The 26,996-nt window shown below is 39.5% G+C and overlaps 1 protein-coding gene across 1 annotated transcript in view; it reads left to right on the top strand.

The window, feature by feature from the left end:
• LOC128744376 (uncharacterized protein CG43867) overlaps window positions 1-26,996 on the top strand; it is a 146,122-nt gene that overhangs the window by 116,819 nt on the left and 2,307 nt on the right. The window contains exons 2-14 of the mRNA XM_053841349.1: window positions 5,777-6,568; window positions 6,627-6,782; window positions 6,844-7,093; window positions 7,560-7,696; window positions 7,754-8,176; window positions 8,239-8,379; window positions 8,446-8,590; window positions 8,656-8,768; window positions 8,822-9,031; window positions 17,905-18,000; window positions 18,455-18,570; window positions 18,642-19,020; window positions 26,801-26,975. Of these exons, the coding sequence (XP_053697324.1) occupies window positions 5,786-6,568; window positions 6,627-6,782; window positions 6,844-7,093; window positions 7,560-7,696; window positions 7,754-8,176; window positions 8,239-8,379; window positions 8,446-8,590; window positions 8,656-8,768; window positions 8,822-9,031; window positions 17,905-18,000; window positions 18,455-18,570; window positions 18,642-19,020; window positions 26,801-26,975 (3,124 nt within the window). The 5' untranslated portion in view covers window positions 5,777-5,785. The remainder of the gene's footprint in view (window positions 1-5,776; window positions 6,569-6,626; window positions 6,783-6,843; window positions 7,094-7,559; window positions 7,697-7,753; window positions 8,177-8,238; window positions 8,380-8,445; window positions 8,591-8,655; window positions 8,769-8,821; window positions 9,032-17,904; window positions 18,001-18,454; window positions 18,571-18,641; window positions 19,021-26,800; window positions 26,976-26,996) is intronic.

Here is a 26,996-nt window from a genome sequence, read left to right as displayed (position 1 = left end):
TATTGCCTCAAATTAAACTGTATTGTACATAAATCGTGAATCTCGGATGACTTTTGTCACAATCTCGAGTTTTGTAAGTTTCTGAGGAGCTCAACCTTGGAAGATTCATTTTGGCAGTTACGTAACTATGAAAGCAAGGGTAGTTTAATATACAAACTTGGAATTTTTTCTCACAGTAGCAACCCCGAATCCCCCAACCCCTTTTCCTGTGAACCGGTTCTTTTGAACGGCTAGTGAGCTGTCCGAACGAGCGGACCCAACTAAAGGAAAGTAATAGAGGCCTAGGAAAACAAATAAACAACCCACTGAGGGGTTTGTATGGGAGCCCCCCTTCTAAAAGGGAGAGCGGTCATAATTCACCGTAGAAAAAATTCTTGCCTCCAAAAACCCCCACAAGCCAAATTTGGTTCCGTTTACTTCATTAGTTCTCGAGTTATGAGGAAATTTGTGTTTCATTTATATGAGAGCCCCCCTCTCTTCAAAGTTGATGGTGTTATAATTCCCCATAGAAAAAAATTCTGCCTTGTAAAATCCCCACATGCCAAATTTAGTTCAATTTACTTGATTAGCTCTCAAGTTATGAGGAAACTTCTATTTCATTTGTATGGGAGCCCCCCCCCCTCCTAAGCAGGGGAGCGGTCCTAATTCATCATAGAAAAAAATCTTGCCTCCGAAAATCTCCACATGTCAAATTTGGTTCCATTTGCTTGATTAGTTCTCGAGATAAGAGAAAATTTGTATTTAATTTGTATGGGAGCCCCCCTCTTAAATGGAGGAGGAGTCATAGTTTACCAGAGAAAAAGTTTCTGTCTCTTAAAATTCCCACATGCCAAATTTGGTTCCATTTACTTAATTAGTTCTCGAGTTATAAGGAAATTGCTATTTTATTTCTATGGGTGCCCCCCCTTCTTAAACAGGGAAGAAGTCCTAATTCATAAGAAAAAGATTCTTGCCTCCTAAAACCCCCACATGCCAAATTTGGTTCCATTTGCTTGATTAGTTCTTGAGATAAGAGGAAATTTGTGTTTCATTTGTATAGAAGCCCCCCCTCTTAAAGTGCAGAGGGGTCATAATTCCCTTCCTAAAGAGGTGAGGGGTCTCAATTCACCATAGGAAAAATTGTTGCCTCCTGAAACCACATGCCCCACAAAATTCTTGTCACCGGAAACACCCACATGCCAAATTTTGTTGTATTTGCTCGATTAGTTCTCCAGTTATGCAGAAATTTGTGTTTCATTTGTATGGGAGCCTCCCCCTCTTAGTGGGGGGAGGGGTTTCTAACCATCACTAAAACCTTTCCTGGCCCCAAAAAACCTCTACATGCATATTTTCATGCCGATTGGTTCAGTAGTTTTCGATTCTATAAGGAACATACGGACAGACAGACAGACAGACAGACAGAAATCCTTCTTTATAGGTATAGATTGTACTATTATGATTTTTGTGTTGTTTTTCGACCAGTTTTTGCCTCATTTTATGTTAGTTTTGTGCTCTTTTCATTCCCCCTTTAAATGATTCTTATATTATCAGTTGATCTTTTTCATACTTTCTTATATCCGTTTATCATCTGTGTCATTTTCTGTGTCTTTTTGTATAATATTTGATATTTATGTATCATTTTGTGCATTATCTTAGTATTATCTTTCTATCATTTCCATGTAATTTTCATATCATATTTGTGTTTATTGTATCATTTTTGCGGTAAATAATATACTAATTACTTCTTACTTCTACTAGCAGAGAGCCGGGGTTGGGCTCTTGCCGTATTAAGAATTCTTCTACATTGTACTCGGTCCTGGGCTACTCGTCGCCAAATCGATGAGCGTCTCGACACACGCAAGTCGGCTTAAACCGGGTCGAGCAATCTAGCACGTTAGGCCCTTCTATTCCTGGTGTCGGTGCGGTTCTTGAAGAGAACGAATTTCACTGCACAGTCGTCCGGCATCCTAGCGACGTCGCCGATTCACTGTATAGTCTCTTAACTTTCGCCAGGTGCACGATAGGAATCCCTTCAACTAGTATCTGCAACTCGTGGTTCATACGCCTTCGGCACTCTCCGCCGTTCCGTTTGTACTCCACCAAAAATATTCCGCAAGAGCTTTCGTTCAAATACGGCAAGTGCACGTTCACGCTCGACTGTGTCGTATGCTGCCCTGAAATCTACGAAAAAATGGTCAAATGGTGTCAAACATTTAAAAGCATCCCCCGTTCTAAAATATCACAATAGAAACATTTTGATTCTAACTGATTTAATTTTTATGCAAAAGCACTTGGCTAATTGTTTTGTTAGTGTTTTATTTTTTTGTTATATCTTTTTTACCTTTGTTATACTATATAACAAAGGTTTAGAAATTGGTCGAAAAACACGAAATTGATCTAAGGCCCGGAGGGCCGAGTCACATGTACCAATCGATAGGGTTCGACGAACTGAGCAATGTCTGTGTGTGTGTGTGTGTGTATGTATGTGTGTATGTGTGTATGTGTGTTCGCTCCGAATTTTCTATCGCCTGTTACTCGGAGATGGCTGAACCGATTCGACCGCTATTACTTTTGTTTGAAAGGTACTATTGCCTAGTATATCACTATTAAATGGTTTTGTGGTCTGCTTTTCGTTTGAAAGTTATAAGCAAAAATGTGAAAACTACGTGACACGGTTTTCTCCGGAACCACGCAACCAATTTTAACGGTATTAGTACCAAACGAAAGCTCTTACTATTACTAAACATTTTGATAAGTTTTATTGAAAACGGACAAGCAGTTTAAAAGTTAGCCCTGAAAAACCTGTTTTGACTAGGTACAAATGAACGCCTGTTTCTCAAAGATGGCCAAACCGATTTACACGCTATTAGTTTCATTTGGCAGGTAATATAGCCGGATAGATCACTATTGAATGGTTCTCTGATCGGACGTTTAATTTGAAAGTTATGAGTAATCGAATACACCACACCAAAATTAACAATAATTTATAATGATTTTAACCAAGTTAATTTACCTAATTTCATTTATTTTAATATCAAACGAGAGGTTTTCACACTACGAATATATATGCAAAATTACATAAGTATAGGTTTTACCGGTCAAAAGATATTATCCCTCGAACACTCGCCCCAACTTTTATAACACGGTTACTTGCGCGCAGAATAGCCCAAACCCAAAGAAAACGTGCGCACTGGAGTTTTGACTAGGAAAACTTGGTTTTAAGTTTATCGAACCTTTGGAAGAGTTTCTTAAAATTGAAAGTTCTATCGTCTGGTAGAATTTGAATTTTGATTAATCCCCCTAAAAGTGAAATAAAAAAATTATTTTCCTTCAGTGTCAATACAACACATGGATGTGTTCTGCAAACTTTTAGAGCATATTATTACAAGAAATTTTGCTGAAAACAGTAACCTTCTATCTCTTCAGTGAAGGTAGAAAAATCTTATTTATTGTATATGAATTTGTAAAATCAGTTTTTCTATTCTAACTCTTCTTATAATTGTTGTATGACTTTTTCGTGTATTACAAAGTTGTACAAATAATAAAAACTTTGTTGAATTTAGTATACCTCTATGTTTGCTTGTTAGGAACTGTAGAACTTTAATTGTAAAAAATAACCTGATTTTGACCCCGAATTACTCGATTACCAACAGACGGATACATCTTAAACATTTTACATTTGCTGGTAGTTTTGCTGCATACAGACACCATTTTTCCATATGAAGAAACGAGAGAAAATTCTATTTGGGTTTAATTGCGGTACACGTCACATGCTACGTGCTTCGTTTCTGTGATGTCGGTTTATGCTAATCTTGTTTCCTAACAATTTCAAGTATTAATGCATTGAATAATTCGGACATTTTGCTCATAACAAGTTTACTGAAGAATATACGTTAGTATATACGTAATATACGATTTGTAACTTTATAACAATATGGCATTCAAAAACCTACACATGTTGTACAAAATACAACAGCGTGAGAAACCGAAAGTTAATAAAAATTGATGAAATTTATTCAAGAAAACTTTTTTGTTGTGAATCAAAAAGAATGGCATTACGGGAAATTATGCATAGTTCAAAAACTTACAAACTAGACGTTTACTACGCAATGCATATGTTAAAGAATAATATTTCATCTTACAACTTACTTTTACTTGCACTTACCCTCATTAGTAACAACTTACTCAGCAATTTAAGCATAAGCATAAGCATAGGATACCGCCCGTGTGCTGCTACTCCGTTATTGACCAGGACCGATGAAAATTGCAAAATGATGGTTGGAAAAAGCATACTTGGGACAGCAGGCTATTTTTCATTGTGCAACATTATCAGGTCCCTGCATGCTGATCAATACCGACGCCGGCCACGTCCGAATGCGGGTCCTGGTGGGATGGGAAGGAATGTTAGTCCAATACTTGTTGCTACTAAAGACCACAAGTATTTCGGGAAAGGAATTGTTGTTAGTAGATGGGCGGAGCTAGATGGATAATGTAAGTATGTAAGCATCAGTCATATGAGACTAACCTGGATATTCGAAAATTTTCTTGTAAAGCCAGTAACTACGAAAATTAAGATATAAAAAATACCTTTTTAACAAATTCAATATAATGCCAATGGTGCTCATATACAACCATAATTTAATTTATATCGAAAAATACTACGCACATGCGAGATTTACGGTTCAAAAACCACGTAACAACTTGAACTTATCCGCGATCAGGGAAATCAGGGATAATGAGACGAGTCAATATAGTCCCTAAGTTGATAAGCATTTCCTCTTACCAACGCTAATATGCAGAAATATAGCGCCCTACACGCTTAGTAACAACTTACTCAGCAATTTCATGAGAAAAGGAACTATCAAAATTTATAAGTGCTTCTATTTGGTTCAAATTTTGTAAACTTATTCAATTTCCAAAAATTTCATGTAAGCAAGTAAGATCGTATAACAAAGGTTCCTTTCACCACTAGGTGGATTAAATCAGGTTTTTTTCTGTCATTTTTGTATACTTTCTGTCTTTTTGTTTTCGTATTGCATCATTTGACGTCACTTGTTCGTAATTTTTGATATTTACGCCTAATTTTTGAATCACTTCTATGTAATCTTAGTATCAGTTTTTTTGACCTCAAATGTTTCAATTATAGTTTACAATATTTTGTAGGTTGTGGTTTCAAGTTTATAACCTATGACTGTATACAAAATTTCATAAAATTATAAGATCCTGGGACAAGCCCGTGCGATAATAGTTTTGGTAAAATCGCCGCCTAAAAAAGCGAGTCACTAGGCCCATTTTTGCAGTTTAAAGTAACTGTAATGGTTTTAACTCAAGCTTTGACTGAGATGAATGTGAACTCTAATTCTAATTATAGCACTTGTTCGTCTGTAATTCAAATGCTGTCATTTTCTTTTCAAATGATTGCCACAAAGGACAGATGGCATAATTATGTTTCAACCACAATTAATTAAGCTTCCAATGTGATAAATTATGACGGCATGTCAACTTCTGATGGATTAATGAATCACTGAAATTCCCCCCTACGCAATGCTAACCAACATACTGACAGAGCACACCGTCTGGTGTGGTGGCACGCATCGTTCGTAATTGAAAAACTTTATAGACCAATCAATAATGTCAAAAGTTTTACCTTCGCATAGAGCCGTTTTCCCGCATACACACGTTACTTGCTCTGAATAGAGCCGCCATATGCGTAGAAGCATTCATTAAATTTTCCATTCGTTGTCTTCTGTTCGAGCTGCCACTAACCAGTCATGTTTTTCTTTGTTTTCCCTTTCAGGTCCGGGCCATGGAGCAGCGCCTGTGCGACTGGCCCAAGTCTCAGAGTGTAACTGGGCCAGCCGGAAACAGTAGCAGTGGAGCACCGAACAGCAACGCGAAACCGTCGGGAAGCTCCTCCACTGATCCGGGCAAGATCTCCCAGCTGGAGACGGCCGTCGAAGAGCAGAAACAGTTACGCTTGCAGGACGCCCGTCAGGTCGGCGCTAAAGCGGCCAAAATCAAGGAGTGGGTCACGAACAAACTGCGCGAACTGGAAGAGCAGAACCAGCTGCTGCGAGAGCAAAACATCAAGTGCAATCAACAGTTAGAACTACTAAGAAACCACATCGCCACCCAAAGTAGTAGACATAGTATACAGCAACCAGTTAGATCTAGTTTAAGCTTAGACGTACAGGACTTTAAGCGTCGCAGCGGTCGCCGGAGGAGTGAATCGTTGGATCCACCCGAGCACCGGTCGCTGCTGGCGTCCTCCTCGGTGCACCATCACCGACGAAATCTATCCATGGAACCTCAGGAACTAGCTAGAGATTTGGCGGCCGCCGTCGATGGGCTTCATTTGATGCCGCTGAATCCGGGCCAACAGCCGAGTCCGAATTCCGACATGGATGCGGCGCACGATTACGCGGAGATTTACACGCCTTCGCGGGAAAAGGCACCCACTTGGCTGAAGGGATTGCCGAGCGGGGGCTCCAGTACGACCACTTCGGACTCGGTGGCAGAGCTGGGAACCGCACGGCCACCAACACCTCCGCTTCATCGGTTTCCCAGCTGGGAAGCGAAAATCTACCAGGTGAGTTTTGGGGAAATCGCGCACTTTTTGATACGGTATTAACCGATACGTTTTGTAGGTTGCCAACGATGGCCTGGCCGGAGATGAAAACGAATCTCAAGACCAAGAGTCCGGATCCGGGATGACGTCCAGCGTCGGTATAAACTCCCGTTCGCAAACCGTTTCCGGTGGATACTGTGATATTAGTGTACCGGTTTACGCCACCGTTAAAGGGGTAAGTTTTCCGTACTTGAACTAATGAAATTAATTTTTATAATCAAAAACTGTTCCTGCAGCGTGCCTCCCAGATCCGATCGATGCCGTTCACCGGGGATTCCAGTGACGACAGCAGCGACGGAGAGGAACATGGTGCCATCATGACTTGTGCCACGTCTACCCACAATTCGCACAACTCAACCAGCACGGACAATACCGAAACGAGCACCTCGGGCAGTGCATCTAGTCCTTCGAAAAGCCTCAAAACCTCCTCTAGTCTGAGCCCAGCCAAACGCAGCGGGTCCGAAAGTCCAAAGAACAAAACCCGAGGTAAGTTCCAGCAGCAGTTCTTTCGCGAATTTCTATCATTTGTCGAGCTTCGTTGGCTTTCAAAGACATTACGCTCCTCCCCTCCAAAAAAAACTAGTTTCGCTTTCCGAGTCAAATCATGAGGTAATTGGGTTCAGTTTAGCATGCGCTTCGATTAAAATGCAAGTTTGCCATCTTACGCTAACCTTTTCTAACCGCCTTGGTTTGCTGCTACGATTCCATTCGATCACGTTCAAAAGCAAAATCGACGTTCAAAGCTGAAAAAAATTAATTTTTATTTTTTCTACTTATTTCCCACCTCCAATCGTTACGTTCTTTCGTACGATCGATCCTTCCAAATCTAACACTTCCAACCCTCTGTTCGATACACGACCCACTTACAACACACCCGTACACGAACCACAACCACTCTGTTGCCACTCGGTGCCCACCAATGTAGTAATTTCAGAAATGTCCTTTGAATCAGGGCTGTCCGATGACTACGCGATACCCCCGGATGCGGTGTCAGCGGTGGACACTTCCTGCATGGACGCCTCCATGCCGTCCCTCCTGATGCGCACCTCCTATGCCGATTCGCCGAAAAAGATGGAAACACTGGAAAAGGTAGCTTCGCCCTGTCTTTTTTGAACCTTAGGATAAACTAATCAGCTCTCCTAACAGATCGGTCACCTGGCCAAACTGGGCGGAAAGCTGAAAACGTGGCGCAAGCGGTGGTTTGTGCTGAAGAACGGACAGCTCACCTACTGGAAGAGCCAGCACGACGTCAACCGGAAGCCTCAGGGAACGATCGCACTGGACGAAGCCTGCCGGATCAATCGGGCCGAGGGAGCGTCCACGTTCGAGATCGACACCGGCAAGAAGGTGTACTATCTGACGGCCGACTCGAACGCCACGATGGACGACTGGATTCGGGTGTTGCAAAACGTGCAACGGCGGAACGCTACCAAACTGCTGCTGAGCAGGGACGACCAAAAGCCAACGGTTCAGGGTTGGGTTACCAAGGTGAAAAATGGTCACGCGAAAAAGTGCTGGTGTGTGCTGCTGGGAAAGATGTTCCTGTACTTTAAGGCTCCCGGCGAGACGGTATGTTTTGTGTAATAAATTCTAAAATTTTATATGAGTTATAAGTTTTGGTTTGTCGGTAGAATCCATTGGGGCAGATCAATATGCGAGATGCTCGCGTAGAAGAAGTGGAGCACGTGTCCGATTCAGATTCGGAGGAACGAGAAGACCCTGCCCAAAGCCAAGCGAGGCTAACGGTGGCCATTTACCCGCAGCATCAGGGAGTGGTAAGAACTTTTCCTTTGTTTGGAACGTAAAAATTTCTAAAGCAACAGCCATTTTCTTTGCAGGGTCCTACTTATCTCATCCTGCCAGGCAAACAAGAACGAGACAACTGGTTGTACCACCTGACGGTGGTTTCCGGTGGCGGTCCCAACGCTGGAACGCAGTACGAACAGCTGATTCAGAAGCTCATGGAAACCGATGGCGATCCAAGTAAGTCATGCTTGAAACCTAAGAAATGTAAAAAATGGGGATCAAAACCTTCAACAAACTTTCAGATTGCGTCCTCTGGAGACACCCGATTCTGCTACACACCAAGGATAACATAACCTCACCACTGACTTCGTTACATTCCGAAACGCTTCAAGTGGAAGCCATAAAGCTGTTCAAGGTAAGTCGTCCCAAACAGTCACGGTTGAGCTCTATTAAATCTTGCTATTACAGAGCTGCCAGCTGTTCCTCTCGGTGGCAGTCAACCAGCCCGGTATCGACTACCACGTGGTGCTGGCCCAGAATGCCCTCCAACAGTGTCTGGACATGCCGGAGCTGCAATCCGAGCTGATCTGTACCCTGGTCAAGCAAACGTCCCGCCATACCGGCCAGAAACTGGGTGTTGGTGTCCAGGTAAACAAGAAACTGGGCATACCGGCTCGTGTAAGTTGTAGCAAAAGAAGAAGAGGGGAACACCGCGTGCTTCTTCTTTACTTTATTATCATTACTCTCTAACGTTTTTTTGTTTCGTTAACTAGCATCGTTTGTCCCGTTTATTGTTTAACCATAATTAATGATGATGATGATTAATACTGTTTAATTCTAGTGTTTTGCGTTTGATACTAGCGTTTCATCGTTTCGTTTAGTCTCATCCTCATCCCACCAGAAATTAACGAATAATTGGCTGTTTAACACCGAATTGGCATGAAATTCTAGTTTTCTAGTCTTACACCGTAGTATTAATTTTCCAAATTTATAATTCAAATTAGGTATTAACACTGAGAGAATTTCCCCAAATCCCAATTTTAGAAACACCCCAAATCCTCCGTTTCCGGTATGGTTCGTTTGCGAAAGTATTCGTTTGACCGTTGAATGACCGTAACCAACAAAAAATTGTGTAGTGATTCCCCTCCCACCGCTACTTACTAGAGTTCCAGTAAAACGAATAAACAAAGAAACAAAAGCAACGAGAAAATATATTAAGTAGCGGCGTTGCTAAGTGACACCCTCCGATCGATCACGTTACACGAGCGAGGTGTCCGCTATAAAACTGCGTTTTTGGTCTAAGTAGCCAAACAATTTGAATCAACCAACTGTGTGTTCAAAACATCACACCCGCAGCATGCGCGCGCCACCCTGTGTTTGTTCCGTCATTGCTTTCTAGTTAGTGTAGCTCATTCCCCCCTCCCTAACACAAGTAGAATTTGCACCCTTTTTGTCACAACTTCTCTTCCTTTTTCTCTCTTTCTCGCTCTATTCTGATTCGCTTACAATGCTTAAACGATTAAAATGGTATTAATTTTCTCTTGTTTACTTCAGAATTAAAGGCTTTTCATTTAGACTGTAATTTAAGTGGTTGAGTTCGAAAACGAACATTTCGAATTCGCCACAGTTTATGTTCTTTGTTTCTGTTCATATGTTCAACTTTTCCCGACGCTTTAAATGATGTGAAACTTAGCAAAGTGGAGACAACTGTCTTCTATATTTTTTAAAGACTGACAAATTTGTCAAAAGAAATACTCTCCTGAGCAGGGCTTGAAAAGGGATCGCAAGTTGAATGTGACTGCCGTGAATGCGAACTTTCCGCATTCAAACTCCGCTTTTTGAACGATCATTTGACTGTTTTTTTGAATTCAGTCAAGCTGCCGCTTGCGCTGCTGCCGTCTTACAATTCATGCGGCATCTCTGCAAAAGCAAACAGTCGATCTCCCGTTTTGCTTTGCGCTTTGAGAATATAAACTGCAAACTGACTGGAAGCATACGGTGACGTATTTTTTCGTTTCTCTTTTTGTCTCCAAATCGGCTGCTCACAGTAATAGTTTGTCACCCGGACGTCGGTCGGTAACTCATCATTAAATATTCTGCTCTCGTAACGTATACATGAAAGAAAATGGACTAATATCGGAGGGTGATGGAAACAAGCTACTAAAAATAATTCATTGGAACAATTTTTTTCTTAAATCCTGCGTTTTATATGCTTTCTACAAAAAAAAAATGATCTTGCCGATCCATATCTTTTAATCTCACTATGGTCGTACCGAACCGTATACTTCTTTGCACAATGATCTGATCACAATCATTTTTCTTATCAATGATCGTACCAAACCATATACTTTATTCGATAATAAACGTGCCATAACATTCCATTTGTCTACGGTCGAACCGGACCATTCAACTCTCTGCAATACAGAACCATTTTACTTACCAATAGCCTTGTCGAAGCATTTTAATTAAATGTCACGCAAAATCATTTTATTCAATGGTCGTACCGAACCAATTCATGAGTCTATGGTTCAACCGAATCATATACCTCAATAACAATGCACTATGGTCCAGAAAGCCAAATTAGGTGGAAAAAATTGTTTACTCAGTAGTCGTTGATTTTAGACTATTTACGTCTTAGCAACAAAATCTTGATTTAGGATGCCGCTTTTTTGGCATGAGCTATTTTAGGGTGACCCTTAAATTAACCAAGATCCAGAAATTATCTTCAAAACGAAACAAGATAGAGCAATATTCACTTCAGCAATTTTATAGCTTGAAGTATCTACACTTATATTAATTTTTATGATAACAATAGGCCGTTTTCAAATGTTAGTATCTCAGAAAGGTGCAAGCAGAATTAAAATCGGTTTATTGCGTTTGAAAGATCGTGATTTTTTGTACATAATATCAAAAAATTGGAGAGTGGATTTTTGTCTATCTCAAATAAATCAACTTTGAATATGTGTAGTTTTAACATATTTAAGTATACGAGTTGCGCCATAACTCCGCAAGGCCTTGACTGTTCTTGATTAAACTTAGCGTACATGTTTCTTGACGTAAGTAAATCAGCACAGGGTGTTGACAAAAGCGGGGTGGTCGCTAAAAAGGGGAGGGGGAGGTACAAATAAGTAAAAGTGGCTGTAATTATCTTGCATTTAAACCGTTATAAGTTGTGTGAGTGGTTCAAATCTAAAAGAGAATGTATAAACTTAACCTCATATTTGTTGACTTAAACTTCATAATGAGGTTAGACATTAAAAACGGTAGACTATCCAATAAACGGAGGGAATGGTAGACAAAATAATGAAATCATATGTGTTTCATAGTATCATGGAGTGGAACTACCGAATGAGAAGTTTAAATAGTTTTCTACCCGCGACGGGGATTTCCGTGATTCGTAACTCCCCTTTCATCAGAGGCCACCATTTTTTTGTCTTTCAGCCACTTGTACATCTGTTTTCGATAAGATTGAAAATCTCAGGCGAGCAAGTGTGAAAAGCATAGCATCCAAAGCTTACTCCACTGACGCAAGCCTACGCCGAACAACTGCTGGTACTGTGTGCATACATTCTGCTACCAACACACTCGCGAGTGTACAGCCTCATATCAACTTTCTACACATCCCGCCCGCGAATCCAAAGCTCACGAGCTGTCCATAGGTCGTTAGCACGAGCGGCACACTTGGATGTATGGATACGGATTTTACTTTTCTTCTTCATTTTACACCCTCGCTTACACACGCGGGTAAGTGTGCGGGTCGCGAGCGATGATAGGTATCAACTGCTGGGTTACAATGACGAGCGTAAGCAAAGAACGTGGCTGATAACTAAATAGCAAAGCATTGCAAAGTCTAGGTGCTACATTCCGTTATCGAAGCTTGACCTTCTGTTTTTTTTACGACAGACTTTGCAGCCAGCTGTTAGAGTGCAGGACAATTGTAGGGCCAGTTGCAACGATCCTATTGACTCTAACAGCCTCTCCCAGCCGGGATTCGAACATATGACGACTAGCTTATTAGGCCAGCATCATACCTCGAGGCCAACTGGGAGGTGATAACTAAATACACTGTGGCAAAAACTTATCGCAGTGTATGAGAATATCAGAAAAGAAATCCGAAAGAAATGTGTTCGTTAAAAGAAAATTGTGAGACAAAATTGGACCACACGAATGCGGGCTTCACAACACTACGTTTCAGTTTGCAAATTCTCATAATACAAAAAACAAAGACCTCATTAAGATATATCTACTCCTCCCCTTGACTCCCTCCCCTTGACTCTCCTCGGTAAGCGGCCCTTTTGTCTACAGCAACTTGTACGTCTCTCCGAAGATAATGAAAGAGACACGAAGCCTTCCTTATACTGTTCTACTTCCGTAGTTGTGACCCTCCCATCTTTTCACACGCTCTTCATCTTATCTCCCAGCCACTTGCACAACTTCTAACAGACCAAATGCAAGATATTATTATTATTATTATTCTATATTTGAGAGGTTTTCAGCCTGTGGCTGGTTCGCCCCTTAATGCAAGATGATCGCAGTCACTTTTACTTATTTGGACCTCCCCCCCCCTTTTTAGCGACCACCCCTTTTTGTCAACCTCCTGCGCTGATTCACTTGTATCAAGAAACATGTACGCCAAGTTTGCTGAAGAACAGTCAAGGCGTTCCGTAGTTATGGCGCAACTCGTTTACTTTTATATACTTAAATATGTTAAAACCACATATATTCAAAGTTGATTTATTTAAGATAGACAAAAATCCACTCTCCAATTTTTTGATATTATACACAAAAAATCACGATCTTTCAAACGCAATTAACCGATTTTAATTCTGCTTGCGCCTTTCTGAGATACTAACATTTGAAAACGGCCTATTTTTGTCATAAAAATTAATATAAGTGTAGAAGTAAAGTAGATAGCCAATTTCTTTTTTTACCAAAAGTTGCGTCTTATTGAGCCTCAAAAGTCATCTGAAGAAGTGTTTTGCGAGAAAGGCAAAATAAAAAAGTTATGGAGAAAAATCGCAAAATAGCAGGGTCACCCTAACTTGACTCAGGAAAATCGCTCTAATATGGAAACGGTTCGAGATAGGAGGATTTCATCTTCTGCAATATTACTCAAAATACTTCAAGCTATAAAATTGCTGAAGTGAATATTGCTCTATCTTGTTTCGTTTTGAAGATAATTTCTGGATCTTGGTTAATTTAAGGGTCACCCTAAAATAGCTCATGCCAAAAAAAGCGGCATCCTAAATCAAGATTTTTTTGCTAAGACGTACAACGACTACTGAGTAAACAATTTTTTCCACTTAATTTGGCTTTCTGGACCACAGTGCAATGATTGTACCGAATCATTTCGGTTTATGCCCGGAACAAAATAACCACAACACGAAGATAAAAAATTTGTTAACAGTAGGATACAAAATACAGTAAAAACAATAAAATTTATCGTTCAAAAAGATAACCAAACCATTAAACTTACTGTTGTGCACCATAAGCATTAAACATTTACTCTTCCCGTAAAGAAATAAGTTTCAATGTTCACAATAAAAACTGTTGTAGATGCATTGTTTCTACTAGAATATTTAGTGTACATTTTTTTCGGGTGGCCATGCAGAAATATTTTGGTTACCAGTGGTCGTACCGAACCATTTCTTTTAATTTAGCTATGGTTACACCGGACCGTTTCACATATATGTGGAATTCGAAGCATCTGAGCTTTCCTTTATCAATTTCATTGGCCATGTGAACCAAGTCTAGCATTGGAACGGCAAAAAAAAGTAGAAGAGTTTGTGTCTCAGAACGCAAAGGCGTAGGACTACAAAAGTATACACATATAGGTACATTGAGTAAAGGCTGGGTGCTAAATGCGTTATCGAAATTTGACCTTTTGTTTTTATACGACAGGCTTCGCAACCAGCTGTTAGAATACAGGACAGTGTGGGGTCAGTGCTACGATCCTATTGACTCTAACAGCCTCTCCCAGCCGAGATTCGAACATACGACTACTGGCTTATTAGACCAGCGTCTTACCTCGAGGCCAACTGGGAGGTAAAGGTACAGTCCCTTCCTTTAATATTGGTACGGGCTTTTCTATTAACTTCGTATAAAGATAGCAAAATTGAACATTATTAGATCGAAGTGTATGCTACAACAACACTTGATTTTGCTCGTCTTAAGTATGCAGAGATAAAGCAAACTGCTTCTCACCACGACCAAAAGCTTTTGCTCTCCCTCCGAATGCTGTTTCCTCTTATAACCACTCATCTTGCGCAGAAGGAGCACAACTATCAAGCAGAGCTACTCTTTTCGTTTCACACTGGAGACAAAAGACCATTTGCTGCGTATCCCAAAAAGAATATCGGACAGCCAATTATATGGAGTGAAACACCCAAGAAACATTTATGCGCTGATTAAGCATTTTAGCAGCCATTATAAGCCTGAATAAACCATAGCTGAATATGCATCGAATAAAATTTATGTAAACAATTCTACAATACTTATTCAGCCGAAATTAGAGAACGTATGCAACCTATTTCATTTGAGACAGAAAAAACACTCGTTAAACAGTTATATAGCACTTTATATAACCTCTGTGCGTCTTGTTTCCAGCTTTGTGCAAATTGGTTATTTAAAAACGCGCAAAATCCTCTATTAAGCTAAGACACCACATCCTCTATTAAGCACCGAAAGATGACGACATGCATTTTTAATTAGCATGCATATACTAATTCAAGTTATTCGAAATTTAAAATATAGCATACGACGCCATAGCAAAATAAATATGACGTTTTCTATTTTTGTTTAAATTTAAAAATAGAGAGTTCTTTTTTGGCTGCATAAAGGTTGAAGAGACGTTGATTAAGCGACTGAAAAGGCATTGCAAAACTATTTCTCGTTCTCGTTCGTTATTTAAAAACACGCTAAAGCCTATATTAAGTTCCATTGCAGCTTAGAAAGCAGCTACCCAAGTAACACTTTCTGGCTGATCAAACGCTTTTATAGCTGATTTTTTTCTACCTGTGGCTAAACTATGGTTTAATTTCAGAAATAAAACCCTCTTTTCAGCTCTTAAATAGCTAAATTTGGTGATTTTATCAAGCTTCGGGCTTGCTAATAGCTGCTTTCGAAACTGCAATGGAGCTTAATAGAGGCTTTTGCGCGTTTGTAGCTGGAAACAAGGCGTACAGAGGTTATATAAAGGGTGATATAATTGCTTAACAAGTGTTTTTTCTGCCTCAAACGAAATAGGTTGTATAAGTTCTCCAATTTCGGCCGAATAAGTATTGTAGAATGGTTTACATAAATTTTATTCGATGCATGACTACAATAATGACTGCTAAAATATTTAATCAGCGCATTCGTTGGCTGTTTGAACACTTATAGAATACAGTATTCAGAGTTAAATCAGCTGTAACCAAATCGAAAACATTTTAATTCAGCTTCGGTGTTTGTTGGGTAAGGCCATTCCTATTGACGTGGGAGCCGGACGTTGTTGTTGTTGTTGTTTTTTTCTGGCATTTTTTCGCCAGAACTTTGAAATACGTATTAGACACCACTTTTGTCGGCTCCGTTGCGGCTTGGAGAGTTGATTGACAGCGCCGCCAGAGGAATTTATTACTTATGTATTTTATTACATTCCGTCTAACTTTTAACAGTTATAATGAAGAACTGATTCTATAATACACTGGTTCGACTCACCATTTGTTTAAACTTATTCAAAGGTTCGGCAAACTCAAAATATTGTTCAACGCGGCTAAATGTCTTAACATACGATGGAATAGGTTCATTATGGCCAACCAAAGTCAGTACGATGAAAGCGGTTGGTTAGCAGCAAGGATGAAGTTCTTTGCGATGCACGGATGTTCAATAGGGACAACAACCTCGCTGTTTAGCAGTTTTGCCACAAATAGTGCGTGTGTGTATTTTATGTCGACGTTCCAATGTTTGTCGTCCTAGCAAACGACAGCTATCAGGATACGGCGATAAATTATTAATGTCACGCCCGGGCAGATTGACAATCCTCGATGCATCGAATCGGCAAGTATACTTTGAGATCATCAGCGTATGCCAGTCTGCAACCAGTGCCAAGAGCAGAGCCTCTGCTGCAGAGGCAGCGTCGCGAAAAAATAAGATAAATAAAAGTGATCCCAAGTTACTACCTTGGGGTACATCAGATTTATTTGTGAATGAGAACGATACTTTTGACCCGATTTTCACCTGCAGAACTCTATCGGACGAATACGACGAAATATTGTTTGTTGGATGGAAAAACTCGGAATTTCTGCCGCTTTTACGACATGAAGAAGGTCTTACCTGACTGCACAGTAGTCCAAAAGGGTGGAAGTGGAACTTTTTCCATAGTGTCTCTTCTTTTCATTTTATCATTTATGGTCTCAGCACTTTTGTTCGTATGAATATCCCCCTTAATCTAAAACTGTCAAAAGTTCGTCATTGCTTACTATAATGAAAATAAAAAAATAACTTTTTTGTGTTAGGAAATATAGACACAGTTTCTTCGGTAAAGTTATAAATATTGTAAAGACAAGCAACTTTGCTGCAGTAATAAAATTTCTATTTTTATCGAGTGCTGAACTATACGGCATGTTCTTTAAAACTTCTTTAAAAATTGGTTTTTCATACGTAGCTTTTGTTAGCTGCATTTTACTAGAATACAATGTTCTAGGTAATTATCGGAGCCCTTAAAATACACTTTTTGGCAGAAGACCGCAAATCTCTTGGACCTTTACACGCTGAGTTATCGTATATTCAATCTTTAAATTTCCATAGTTTCACGAGCCCATGGGGTTCAAGCTCCGTTTGACTTTGGTGGATTAAATTTGAGTCAGAGTTGTACCATGCCGGTTACAGTCCAGCAAAATTTGCAATTTAAATAACATTACATCTCTAATGGTTTAAAGATTGTCGTAAAACATATAAACATCAAATCGAAAATACTTACTTCGAAACAGCCAAAACGTAATTTGGTTCTATTCGACTTTTTGCCTTTTTGCGTTCCAGCATGTTTAGTTATAGTTTAGTTCCGTTTTTTTCTCTCTTGTGTTCTCATTTTCTAGTGATTTTCTCTGTGGTCTTTTCTCTCCTAGTTACCTTCCCAAACTCTAGTTGTAGATGCCGTGTATCAATGCAAACTATTATTATTCGTCCGCTCCCCAACCAAAAGATGCATTCATGTCCAGTTTTATTAGACAGCAACCTATCCACATAGCCCATCAACAATAGTGTCAGCCAGTGCCGCCTAGCGGAAATATCAGACTTTTTTTAAACCTTAAAAAATGCAAATAGCTGTAGTCCAGTTTGTAATAGGTGAACTAACGTGAATTTGTTTTTTTGCTACCCTACAACCCGCCGACAAGCTACCGAACCGAACACAGAAGAGCTCCAACTCATTCCGTTTTTTTTTCTCTCTTTTGTCGTCGTCTTTTTTCTTTGTCTCTCTCTCTTTTTTCGCCCCACTTGTAAAAAACACAAAATCCACGACAAAACCTCGACAAAACCTCCCCTTATGCCTGACTGTCTGTCTGCCTATAATATAGCAATTGCTGCTATGTGCCACCCAGAGTTTGTTCACTTGCGATACGCAACAAGGCAATACAACTCAAGCGAATGGGAGCTCACCAACTTCCATTCAGGTAGGATGATTGTTATCTTCTCGTTTTTATTGTTTTTTTTTATCAAGAGTTTTTTTTGTGTTAAGTTTTGTGTTTTGATTTTCACCTTATTTTTGACTTTGATTTTTTGTTATTTTTTCTGTTCCGTTGTGGTTCCTTTTGTTTTGGGTTCAAGCAACTGCTGCTAATAAAATTTCCGAATTTTAACTCTCACATGTTACCCGTAGCTTAAATTGTCGATTAAAATGCTGTTTGTTCCAATCAGTAGTAGAGTAAGTTGTGGGTTTATTAACCAGAGCACCTTCTTTTTTTTTGGTTTGTCTGATTGGTATATGTTTTGAAACAAACAAACAAACTAACTGCTTTATACTTTGAACCACTGTTTCATTTCATTTCACCAATTTTGAGTGAAAATACTTGTCTAGTAAGGTTTTCCTCTAATTTAACTTTTTTTTATTCGCAATGGAAACCACAGGCTCCAACGGCTGTGCCAATCATCGATTGCAAATCAAATCCGCCGGCCTACACCTTCATCCAGGGCTGGCAGCTGTTGTCGCTTGCCGTGTCCCTGTTCGTGCCAAAGAACAGTCGGTAAGTTCGTCCTTCCAACCAACTTAAATGGACTCAAATTTTATTAATTCAAAACAATTCCTCCTTCCCAGCCTGCTGTGGTACCTCAAGCTGCACCTGTCACGAAATGCGGACTCGAAAACCGAATGCGGCAAGTACGCGGCCTACTGCGAGCGGGCACTGGAGCGAACCATGCAGAACGGTGACCGGGAGACGAAACCCTCGCGGATGGAGGTGCTGTCGATTCTGCTGAAAAATCCGTACCACCACTCGCTGCCGCATGCCATTCCGGTGCACATGATGAACGGCACCTACCAGGTGGTGTCCTTCGACGGGTCATCGACGATCGAAGAGTTCCACACGACGCTAGCGCAGGAAATCGGTTGCCGCGATGGCACGAACGGCTTTACCCTGTTTAGCGACGATCCGATCGAGAAGGACTTGGAGCACTATTTGGATCCGCAAGCTAAGGTGAGGGTTTTTGCTTTTTGGTAAACACTAGCGTGCCCAGAGATAAACAAAACTACGTACAAAAAGTGGGACATCCGATCTTTTAGAAGAATGTTTTGGCCTGTAAAAATGGAGCAATCGTAACATGGCAATTCTATTATGATCATGATTATGATCTATTATGATCGGACTTGACGCAAGGCATTTAACCGTTATGTGTTCGGCTGGGTACCCGGGTACCTTTTGAGACTTTATAGCCTCGAAAAACAAGGTTTACGACAACTCAGCCAGCTAAAACTCGTAGAATGCTCCTAACTAGTGGGAATAAACCATTTGTCATCAACAGATTGCCTGTAGTAGCAGGGGGGGTCGAAGGGGGGGCCTTCGAATTTTTTTACCCCATAAGTGTTCGGATGGGTACCCGGGTACCCACCGAAATGAAATGCTTCTAACTTTATCAATTCTTGACCGATTTTGGATCTTGAACCATCAAAAGATTGGAAAATTTGTCTATTTTTAGAGCATGAGACTTACAAAGCCTGGGACCACGTCTGGTTCCCGTAAATGCGGATCTCCGGGACCATGTTCCGGATCCAAAACAAATGTGTACAATTGTCAATAAAACCACACAATATTGGTATCAAAAGTCATGAAATCACTCCAGGAGTTGATGTTTATCCATTTTGAGTCCATTCAACTTATAGTCTTTGGAATGGCCACTCCGGAGCAAATTCCTGTGGGGCCTTACGGGACCGTTAACATATTTGGATAGAAAACCCTAGCAATATGTATATCAAAATTCACGAAATCACTCCAGGAGTTGAGTTTTATCCATCTTAAGTTCATTTGATAAGCTGTTCCAGGAATGGCTACTCCGGATCAGGTTCCTGTGGGGCTCTATGAGACCAGTAACATGTTTGGTTAGAACCCCCAGCAATATGTATGTCAAACTTCATGGAATCACTCCAGGAGTTGATTTTTATCCATATTGAGTCCATTTGATATTGCTAGGGTTTCTACCCAAACATGTTAGTGGCCTCAGGGCCCCGTGGGAATCTGATACGAAGTGGCCATTCCGGGAACAACTCACCAAATGGACTCAAAGTGAATAAAAATCAACTCCTGGAGTGATTTCAAGAAGTTTGACATACATATTGCTGGGGGTTCTAACCAAACATGTTACTGGTCTCATAGGGCCCCACAGGAACCTGCTCCGGAATGGCCATTCCGAAGACAACTCGTTAAATGGACTCAAAATGGATAAACATCAACTCCTGGAGTGATTTCATGAATTTTGAGACCAATATTGTGTGGTTTTGTTGACAATTGTACACATTTGTTTTGGATCCGGAACATGGTCCTGGAGATCCGGATTTACGGGAACCAGACGTGGTCCCAGACTTTGTAAGTCTCATGCTCTAAAAGTAGACAAATTTTCCAATCTTTTGATGGTTCAAGATCCAAAATCGGTCAAGAATTGATAAAGTTAGAAGCATTTCATTTCGGTGGGTACCCGGGTACCCATCCGAACACTTATGGGTGTTAAATTTCCCATACACATAACGGTTAATTAGACATTACTTACGACTAATTTAACTTTGAAGGCTTACTACAAATTAAACTTGAAATTAGACTTAAAATTGGAGATGAAATTAGACTTAAACTCAATATTGACTGGAAGTCAAACCCAGGATTGGTTGGTATTAAGTAAGCTCGAGCCAAGTGACAAAATTCTGATTTCGAGAAAAACGCGTTCAAAGTTTGCTGCTCTATATGATTTACAGCTATTAATCTTTCGAAATCATCCCATAACTCCGGCTGTTGTGGACCGTTTGATTAAAGTAAAATGTAGCTTCGAAAACTCTTGATCGATGGCTGTCATTAATCCATTTTTTTCTTAATTTTTCGAATTGGTCCGGTCTGATTTAACACCGACCAATTTAAAATTTTTATTTAAATTGAATTAGACTTGGAATTAGATTAGAAATTAAGGTTGAGATTTGACTTAAAATTAGATTTGAAATTAGGATCAAAACTGAACTTAAAATTGGAATTCAAATTGTACTTCAAATTGGATGTTTAAATTTAACTTAAAGAAGCAAAGCCTTAGGATTAAACTTCTTTCTAAGACTTGACCCTTCTTTATCGACAGACTTCGCGGCCGGCTGTTAGAGTACAAGACAGTTACGGACCTATTGCAAAAGTCCTACTAACTCTATCTAGCAGCACAACTGGGCTAAAAATCGGGCATGCAATTGAACTTGACATTGTACATTGAATTAGACTTAAAATTTGGACTATAAAATTTGGACTTTTTATTCCGTGTTTTTCTCCTTTTCTGTACCGTTTTCTTGGTTTCTACTGTCACTTTCTATTCGTTTTTCCTCTTTTTCTCTCAAGTGTTCTCCAAAGCAAAGCAAAGCCTAACAGCTTCCGTATTTTTCTAGTTCTTTTTATCTCCTTTCCTGTTCTTTTTTCGTCATTGTCTGTGCCGTTTTACTTCTTTTTGACCAGTTGGTTCAGTTGTTGGGCCAAATCATTTTCTTGTTCGGTTTTCCTTTTTTAACTACTATTTTTCGTATTTCCTCTTCCACTTTTTTCGTTAGTCCGTTTTTTTCTTAGTCATTTCCCCGTGTTTTATCCCATATTTCTTTAGGGATGCTTTACCGGTTTTACCTGTATGACCGGGCAATTTTCTAATACCGAATTACCGGTTTTCCACGATCGAAAACCGGTATTTTCGGTATTTTTGTATGATCAAATAACAACTCAAGAAACTTGAACCGCTGGTAAAAATTCTAAATTATAGGGCGAACTAAATTTCATGATGGAAGGTTCTACAAATAATAACTCAATTATGTAATTCTTCCAAAGCGAAAGCCCAGAAATACCCCACCGCTGTCAGCATAGAGCCGGAGTGCATTGCGCTTTTTGAGCAATCGTCTCCATCCAACTCGGTCCACTCCATAGGCCCCTCGTCGCCAATTTCCCAGACGTCTCAGAAGTCACAAGTCGCTTTTGATCTGGTCGAGCCATCTTGCACGTCGATCCCACCGGGTGCCGGAGGGCTTGTTGAGACCCGCTTTTGTCACACTGTCATTCGGCATCTTTGCGATATACCCGACCCACCGGAGCCTACTGACTTTGGCCATCTGTACGATAGCAATCTCTCCAAGAAGTGTATGCAGCTCGTGATTCATAAAACGTTTCCGCCACTCTCCGCTTTCAGTTTGTACTCCGCCAAATATCATCCGCAGCATCTTCTGGTCAAACAAGACAAGGGCGCATATTTCCACCGTGAGCGACATCACAGCTTCAACTCCGTAAAGAACTATCGGAATAAGGGTTTTGTACATTGTCAGCTTAGAAGGGCAGCGTATGCTTCTTGATCGTAACGTTTTTCGAGGGGCAAAGTAGGTCCGATTCCATGCTTGAATGCGCCAATTAATTAAGAATATTGCGCAATACAAGAAATGTGCGATATACAGTGAAGCTGTTCAGAAAATCTTCAGTGAAAATTCACGGATTACTCTAGAGAAATGTCAGAACACACCACGGAAGAAGAATTTGTGCGGTTGCTGGTATAAACTGGAATAAAAATTTGTTAGTTAAAATAGCCTGTTGGCAGGGCTTAACCAATTATACAGGCTCTAATCATCGCTTCGAACGTCTCTGTCCGATCTTAGAAACAAGCATACGCTTTATTTAAGCGATGACTGGACTTTCAGTATCAATTTATCATAAGAGTCAGTATTTTGATACCGCTTATTGTAAGCTCTTGAACAAGGGTTTTCCTACGCCATGTATTAAATTAACCGCTGGGAATTGCACTTCCTTTTTCTGTGTGTTTTCTGTCCTTCCTTTCTTCTTAAATATTATTTTTTATAATGAACTAATCAATTAGTTATGGCAAAAGAAATTGAGTACCATTGATTATAGAGAGATTTTCTTCAATTCATATAATTTGTAAGTGTTGTTTTTAAGTATTAACTTTTACCGGTTTTTTACCGGTTTTACCGGTACTGAATTTATCAATACCGAAAACCCGGTTTTCAAAATACCCCCCGGTTTTGGCATCTCTATTTATATCCCGTTTGACCAATTTTTCCCGTTGTTTTCGTTTTTTATCAGGCTTTTTTTCATTTATCAGTTTTTGTCAGTGTTCCCTCTTTTTATCCCTCGTTTTGCTGGTCGCTGTTTCCTCTTTCTCCATTCTTTTTATCTTTTTTTCCTATCCTGTTTTTTTGCCCTTTTCCTGAGTCCTAAATTTTCTATGTTTTGTTTTTCGTCTTTTTTCTGTTTTTCTCCGTTTTCAGGCCCATTTAACCTATTTTCCCATTTTTTAGTCGTGTCGACTTAATTTTTTAAAATTATTTTTCGCTCACGGTTTGCGTCTGTTTTCGCTTTTTATTTTTCTTTCTTTTGTGATTTTCGTTGGTCTGTTCTGTTCATCCTCTTATTGTGTCCTTCTCTTCCTACTTTTCGGTTACGTTCTGTTTTCGTTTGCCATTTTACCCTTTTGTCTTCTGTTTTCTTTTTCCGTGTTGCTTCGTTTATTGTTTCATTTTTTTGTAGTTTTAGTCCTGTTTTTCCTTAGTATTTTCTCTTCTTTCTTTCTCAGTTTTCGTCTATGCAGTTTTCTTTTTCTTTTTTATGCCCATCTTTACGCCTTTTCATTCTTTTTTTGGACCCCTTTTTCCCTTTCCTCTTCGGTTTCCCTTTTTTCACTCCTGTTTTTTTTTCTTTTCCTCTTCCGTTTTAACCTTTTCTTTAGTACACTTTTTCTGCTTTATCTTTTCTTCTTTTTCAGCCCCATTTTCTCGTGTTTTGTTGAGTCCTCTTTTTCCCGTTTTTCTAATTTTCTCTTTTCTTTTTTCTCTCGCGTTATTCTTTGTTTCTCTTGTTTTCTGTTCAGTATTCTCTTTTTTCTCCCTCTCTTTTGCTATTCCTTTTTTTCTTTTCCTGTCCCGTTTTTCGGCGCCTTCCAGATTCCTAAATGTCTTCTGTTCCGTTCGTTCTTCTACCGATTTTCCCCGTTTTCGGGCCCGTTTCTTCTCTTTTGCAGTTTCGTCATTCTCTATACCTCTTCCTTTTTACCATCTTGGTTTTCGTCATTGTTTATTTGTTAACTCCTTTTATAGGTCGTTTGACCTCTATTTCTCATTTGCTTTTGCTTTTTCCTTTTTTCTCTCACGTTATTCCTCTTTCACGTTGGTTTCTGTTCCGCGTGTTCTTTTATTGTTTTCTGTTCCGCATTCCCTTTTTTGTATAGTTTTTCCTCTTTTTCTGCACGCTTTTTTTACTTTTTTTGTTACGTTTCTTTTCCCATTCCGGTTTTCGCCCTTTTCCTGAGTCCTAAATTTCCGCTGTTTCATTTTTCGTCTTTCTTCTGTTCTTTCCCGTTTTCCGACTCATTTTAATTCTTTTCTTGACTCATTTTTTTTGTGATTTTCTGTCCTGTTTCAACTTTTTTTACCACTTTTTCGGTCCCAGTTTTCATCTGCTTTCGCTTTTTAACTTCTTTTCTATTATGTTTTTCTTTCGTCTGTTCTGTTCTTTCTCTTATTGTGTACTGCCCTTCCTCCTTTCGTGTCACGTCTTTTGTCATTTGTTTTCATTATTTCTCCCCATTACCCCCCTCCCCCCCAGAAAATAAACTTGTTTTGTTCCCTTTTTTACTCCTTTTCTCTCAATGTTTTCCCGTGTTTCTTGTATTTCTTCGTTTTCTGTTCCTTTTTTTTTGGTTTTTTCAGTCCTGGTTTCCCCTTATGCAGTCTTTGCTCTTTTCTTGTTACCTTTTTTTCGTTTCCAGTTCTCATATTTTGCTAACACTTTATATCTTCTTTTTCGTTTGGGCCGTTTTCCTCTTTTTGATGCTTATATTTTTCCATCTTTTTTGTCTTTTTATTCTGTTTTTGGTCCCCTTCTTCCCTTTCCTCTCCGGTCTTCCTTTTTACTCCTATTTTTCTCTTCTGTTTCAACTTTTCTTTATGCCGTTTTTCCTGTTTTCCTTTTCATTATTTTCATATCCAATTTTTTCGGTTTAGTCCAATAGTTCTTCATTTATATCCCTTTCAACCTCTTTTTCCCGTTTTTCTTGTTTTCTTTTTTCTATCTCGTTATTCTTCGTTTCTCTTGTTTTTTGTTCCTATTCGCTCTTTTCTCGTTCGTTTTTGCTGTCCAATGTTTTTTTAAATTTAAATGTGGTTTTAAAGTTAAATGTGATCATTCACCACGCTTTTGGTCTTTTAAGTTTCTTTTGTCTTCTTTTTCTGTTTCATTCTATGTTCTTTTCCTGAGTTTTCTGTCTTATCATTTTCCATCTCTCTTCGACTTTTTATATAATTCGCTCCCAGCTTTCGTCTTTAAACGCTTTTGAACTTTTTTAACTATAACTCATTGAACCTCTTTTTCGTTTTTCTCGTTTCCTTTCACGGTTTTCTTTTTTCTATCGCGTTATTCTTCTTTTCCCCTTTGGTTTCTCTTCTTTTCTATTCCGTTTTCCTGTCATTCCCACTCTCTGGTAATGCTTTCCCACTTTCCAGCCGTTTTTCCTTTTTTCTGCACGCTGTTTTCTTCTCTGTTCTCGTTTTTTCCTGTCCCGTTTTTTCCTCTTTTCCTGTTTCGTTTTTTGTCATTTTCTGTCGCGTTGTTATTTTTATTTTCTTTTTTCCGGCTCCGATTTTCGTCTGTTTTCGCTTTTTAACTTCTTTTTTATCGTTTTTTTTTTTCGTTCGTCTGTTCTGTTCTTCCTTTCATTGTGTCCTGCTGTTCTCCCTTTCCACTCTGTTTTTCTTAGCCGTTTTATCTCTATTGTCTTCTGGTCCTTTTTTCGCCCCATTTTATTTTCTTGTCGTGCGCCGTTTATCCTCTTTTTAGCTCAATTTCTATCTCGTGTTTCCTCTTTCATTATTCCGTATTTCTTCATTTTTGGTATTTTTAGTCCTGGTTTTCCTCATGCAGTCCTTTCTCTTCTCTTTTTACCTTTTTTTCGTTTCCAGTTTTCGTATTTTTCTAACTCTTTACCTTGTTTCTATTTCGCTTTTCGTCTTCACCTGTGCCGTTCTCATCTTTTCTAAGTCCCACGTGTACTCTGTTCCTTTTTTTGTCTAGCTTCTTCGTTTTCAGGCCCGTTTCTCCTCTTTTCCTGTCTAGTAATTTTTTCCCCAGTTTTCGGTCCCGATTTTTATCTTTTTCGCTTGACCTTTTTTTCGTTTCCTCTCATGGTTTGCTTTTTTCTCTCTTATATTTGTTTTCCTTTTTGGTGTCTGTTTGGCATTCCCTATCTTGTCGCATGTTCCCTTCTATCTCGGTCAGTTTTTCCTTTTGTCTCTACGCTGTTCTTTGTTCTTTTTCTTTTCCTGTCCCGTTTCTTGTTCTTTTCCTGAGTTCTAAGCTTTCTCTGTTTCGTTTTTCGTTTTTCTGCTTCCGTTTTTGTTCGTTTTTAGATGCGTTTATCCTCTTTTCGTGTCTCACTTTTTGTCATTTTCTATGCCGTTTGGATTTCTTTTTCTTTTATTTTGATTCCGGTTTTCGTCTGTTCTCGCTTTTTAACTTTTCCTCGTTTTCCAGTTTTCCTTTTCTGTTTTTTTCTTTCCAGTTTATTTTTATCTCTTGAATTCTGCCTCTTAAATTGAAGTTATTAGACTTGGCAGTGGATATGGAATTAAACTCGAAATTGTGGCTGGAATTGGATTGTAACTAAACTTAAAATTGGACTTTGAATCGGTGTTGGGCACGCCAGTGTTGGTGAATGCCAGAAATTTACAGTGCTAATGTTTGCTTTTATGGTTTTTTGTAGCTTTGCGACGTCATCTCCAAATGGGAAACTGCCCTTCGTGAGAAGGGTTCCGGCAAGTTCGAGAACTCTCGTGTTATTCAGCTAACCTACAAGAATCGCTTGTACTGGAAGCATGCAGCTAAGCTGGAAACGGAAAAGGAACGTCTGCTGCTGTGCTATCAGATCAACCAACAGGGTAAAGGTCAAGATGTAGTTC

This window comes from Sabethes cyaneus, chromosome 3, assembly GCF_943734655.1.
Source record: "Sabethes cyaneus chromosome 3, idSabCyanKW18_F2, whole genome shotgun sequence".
Classification (NCBI taxonomy): domain Eukaryota; kingdom Metazoa; phylum Arthropoda; class Insecta; order Diptera; family Culicidae; genus Sabethes; species Sabethes cyaneus.
This window is presented reverse-complemented; position numbering and strand designations above follow the sequence as displayed.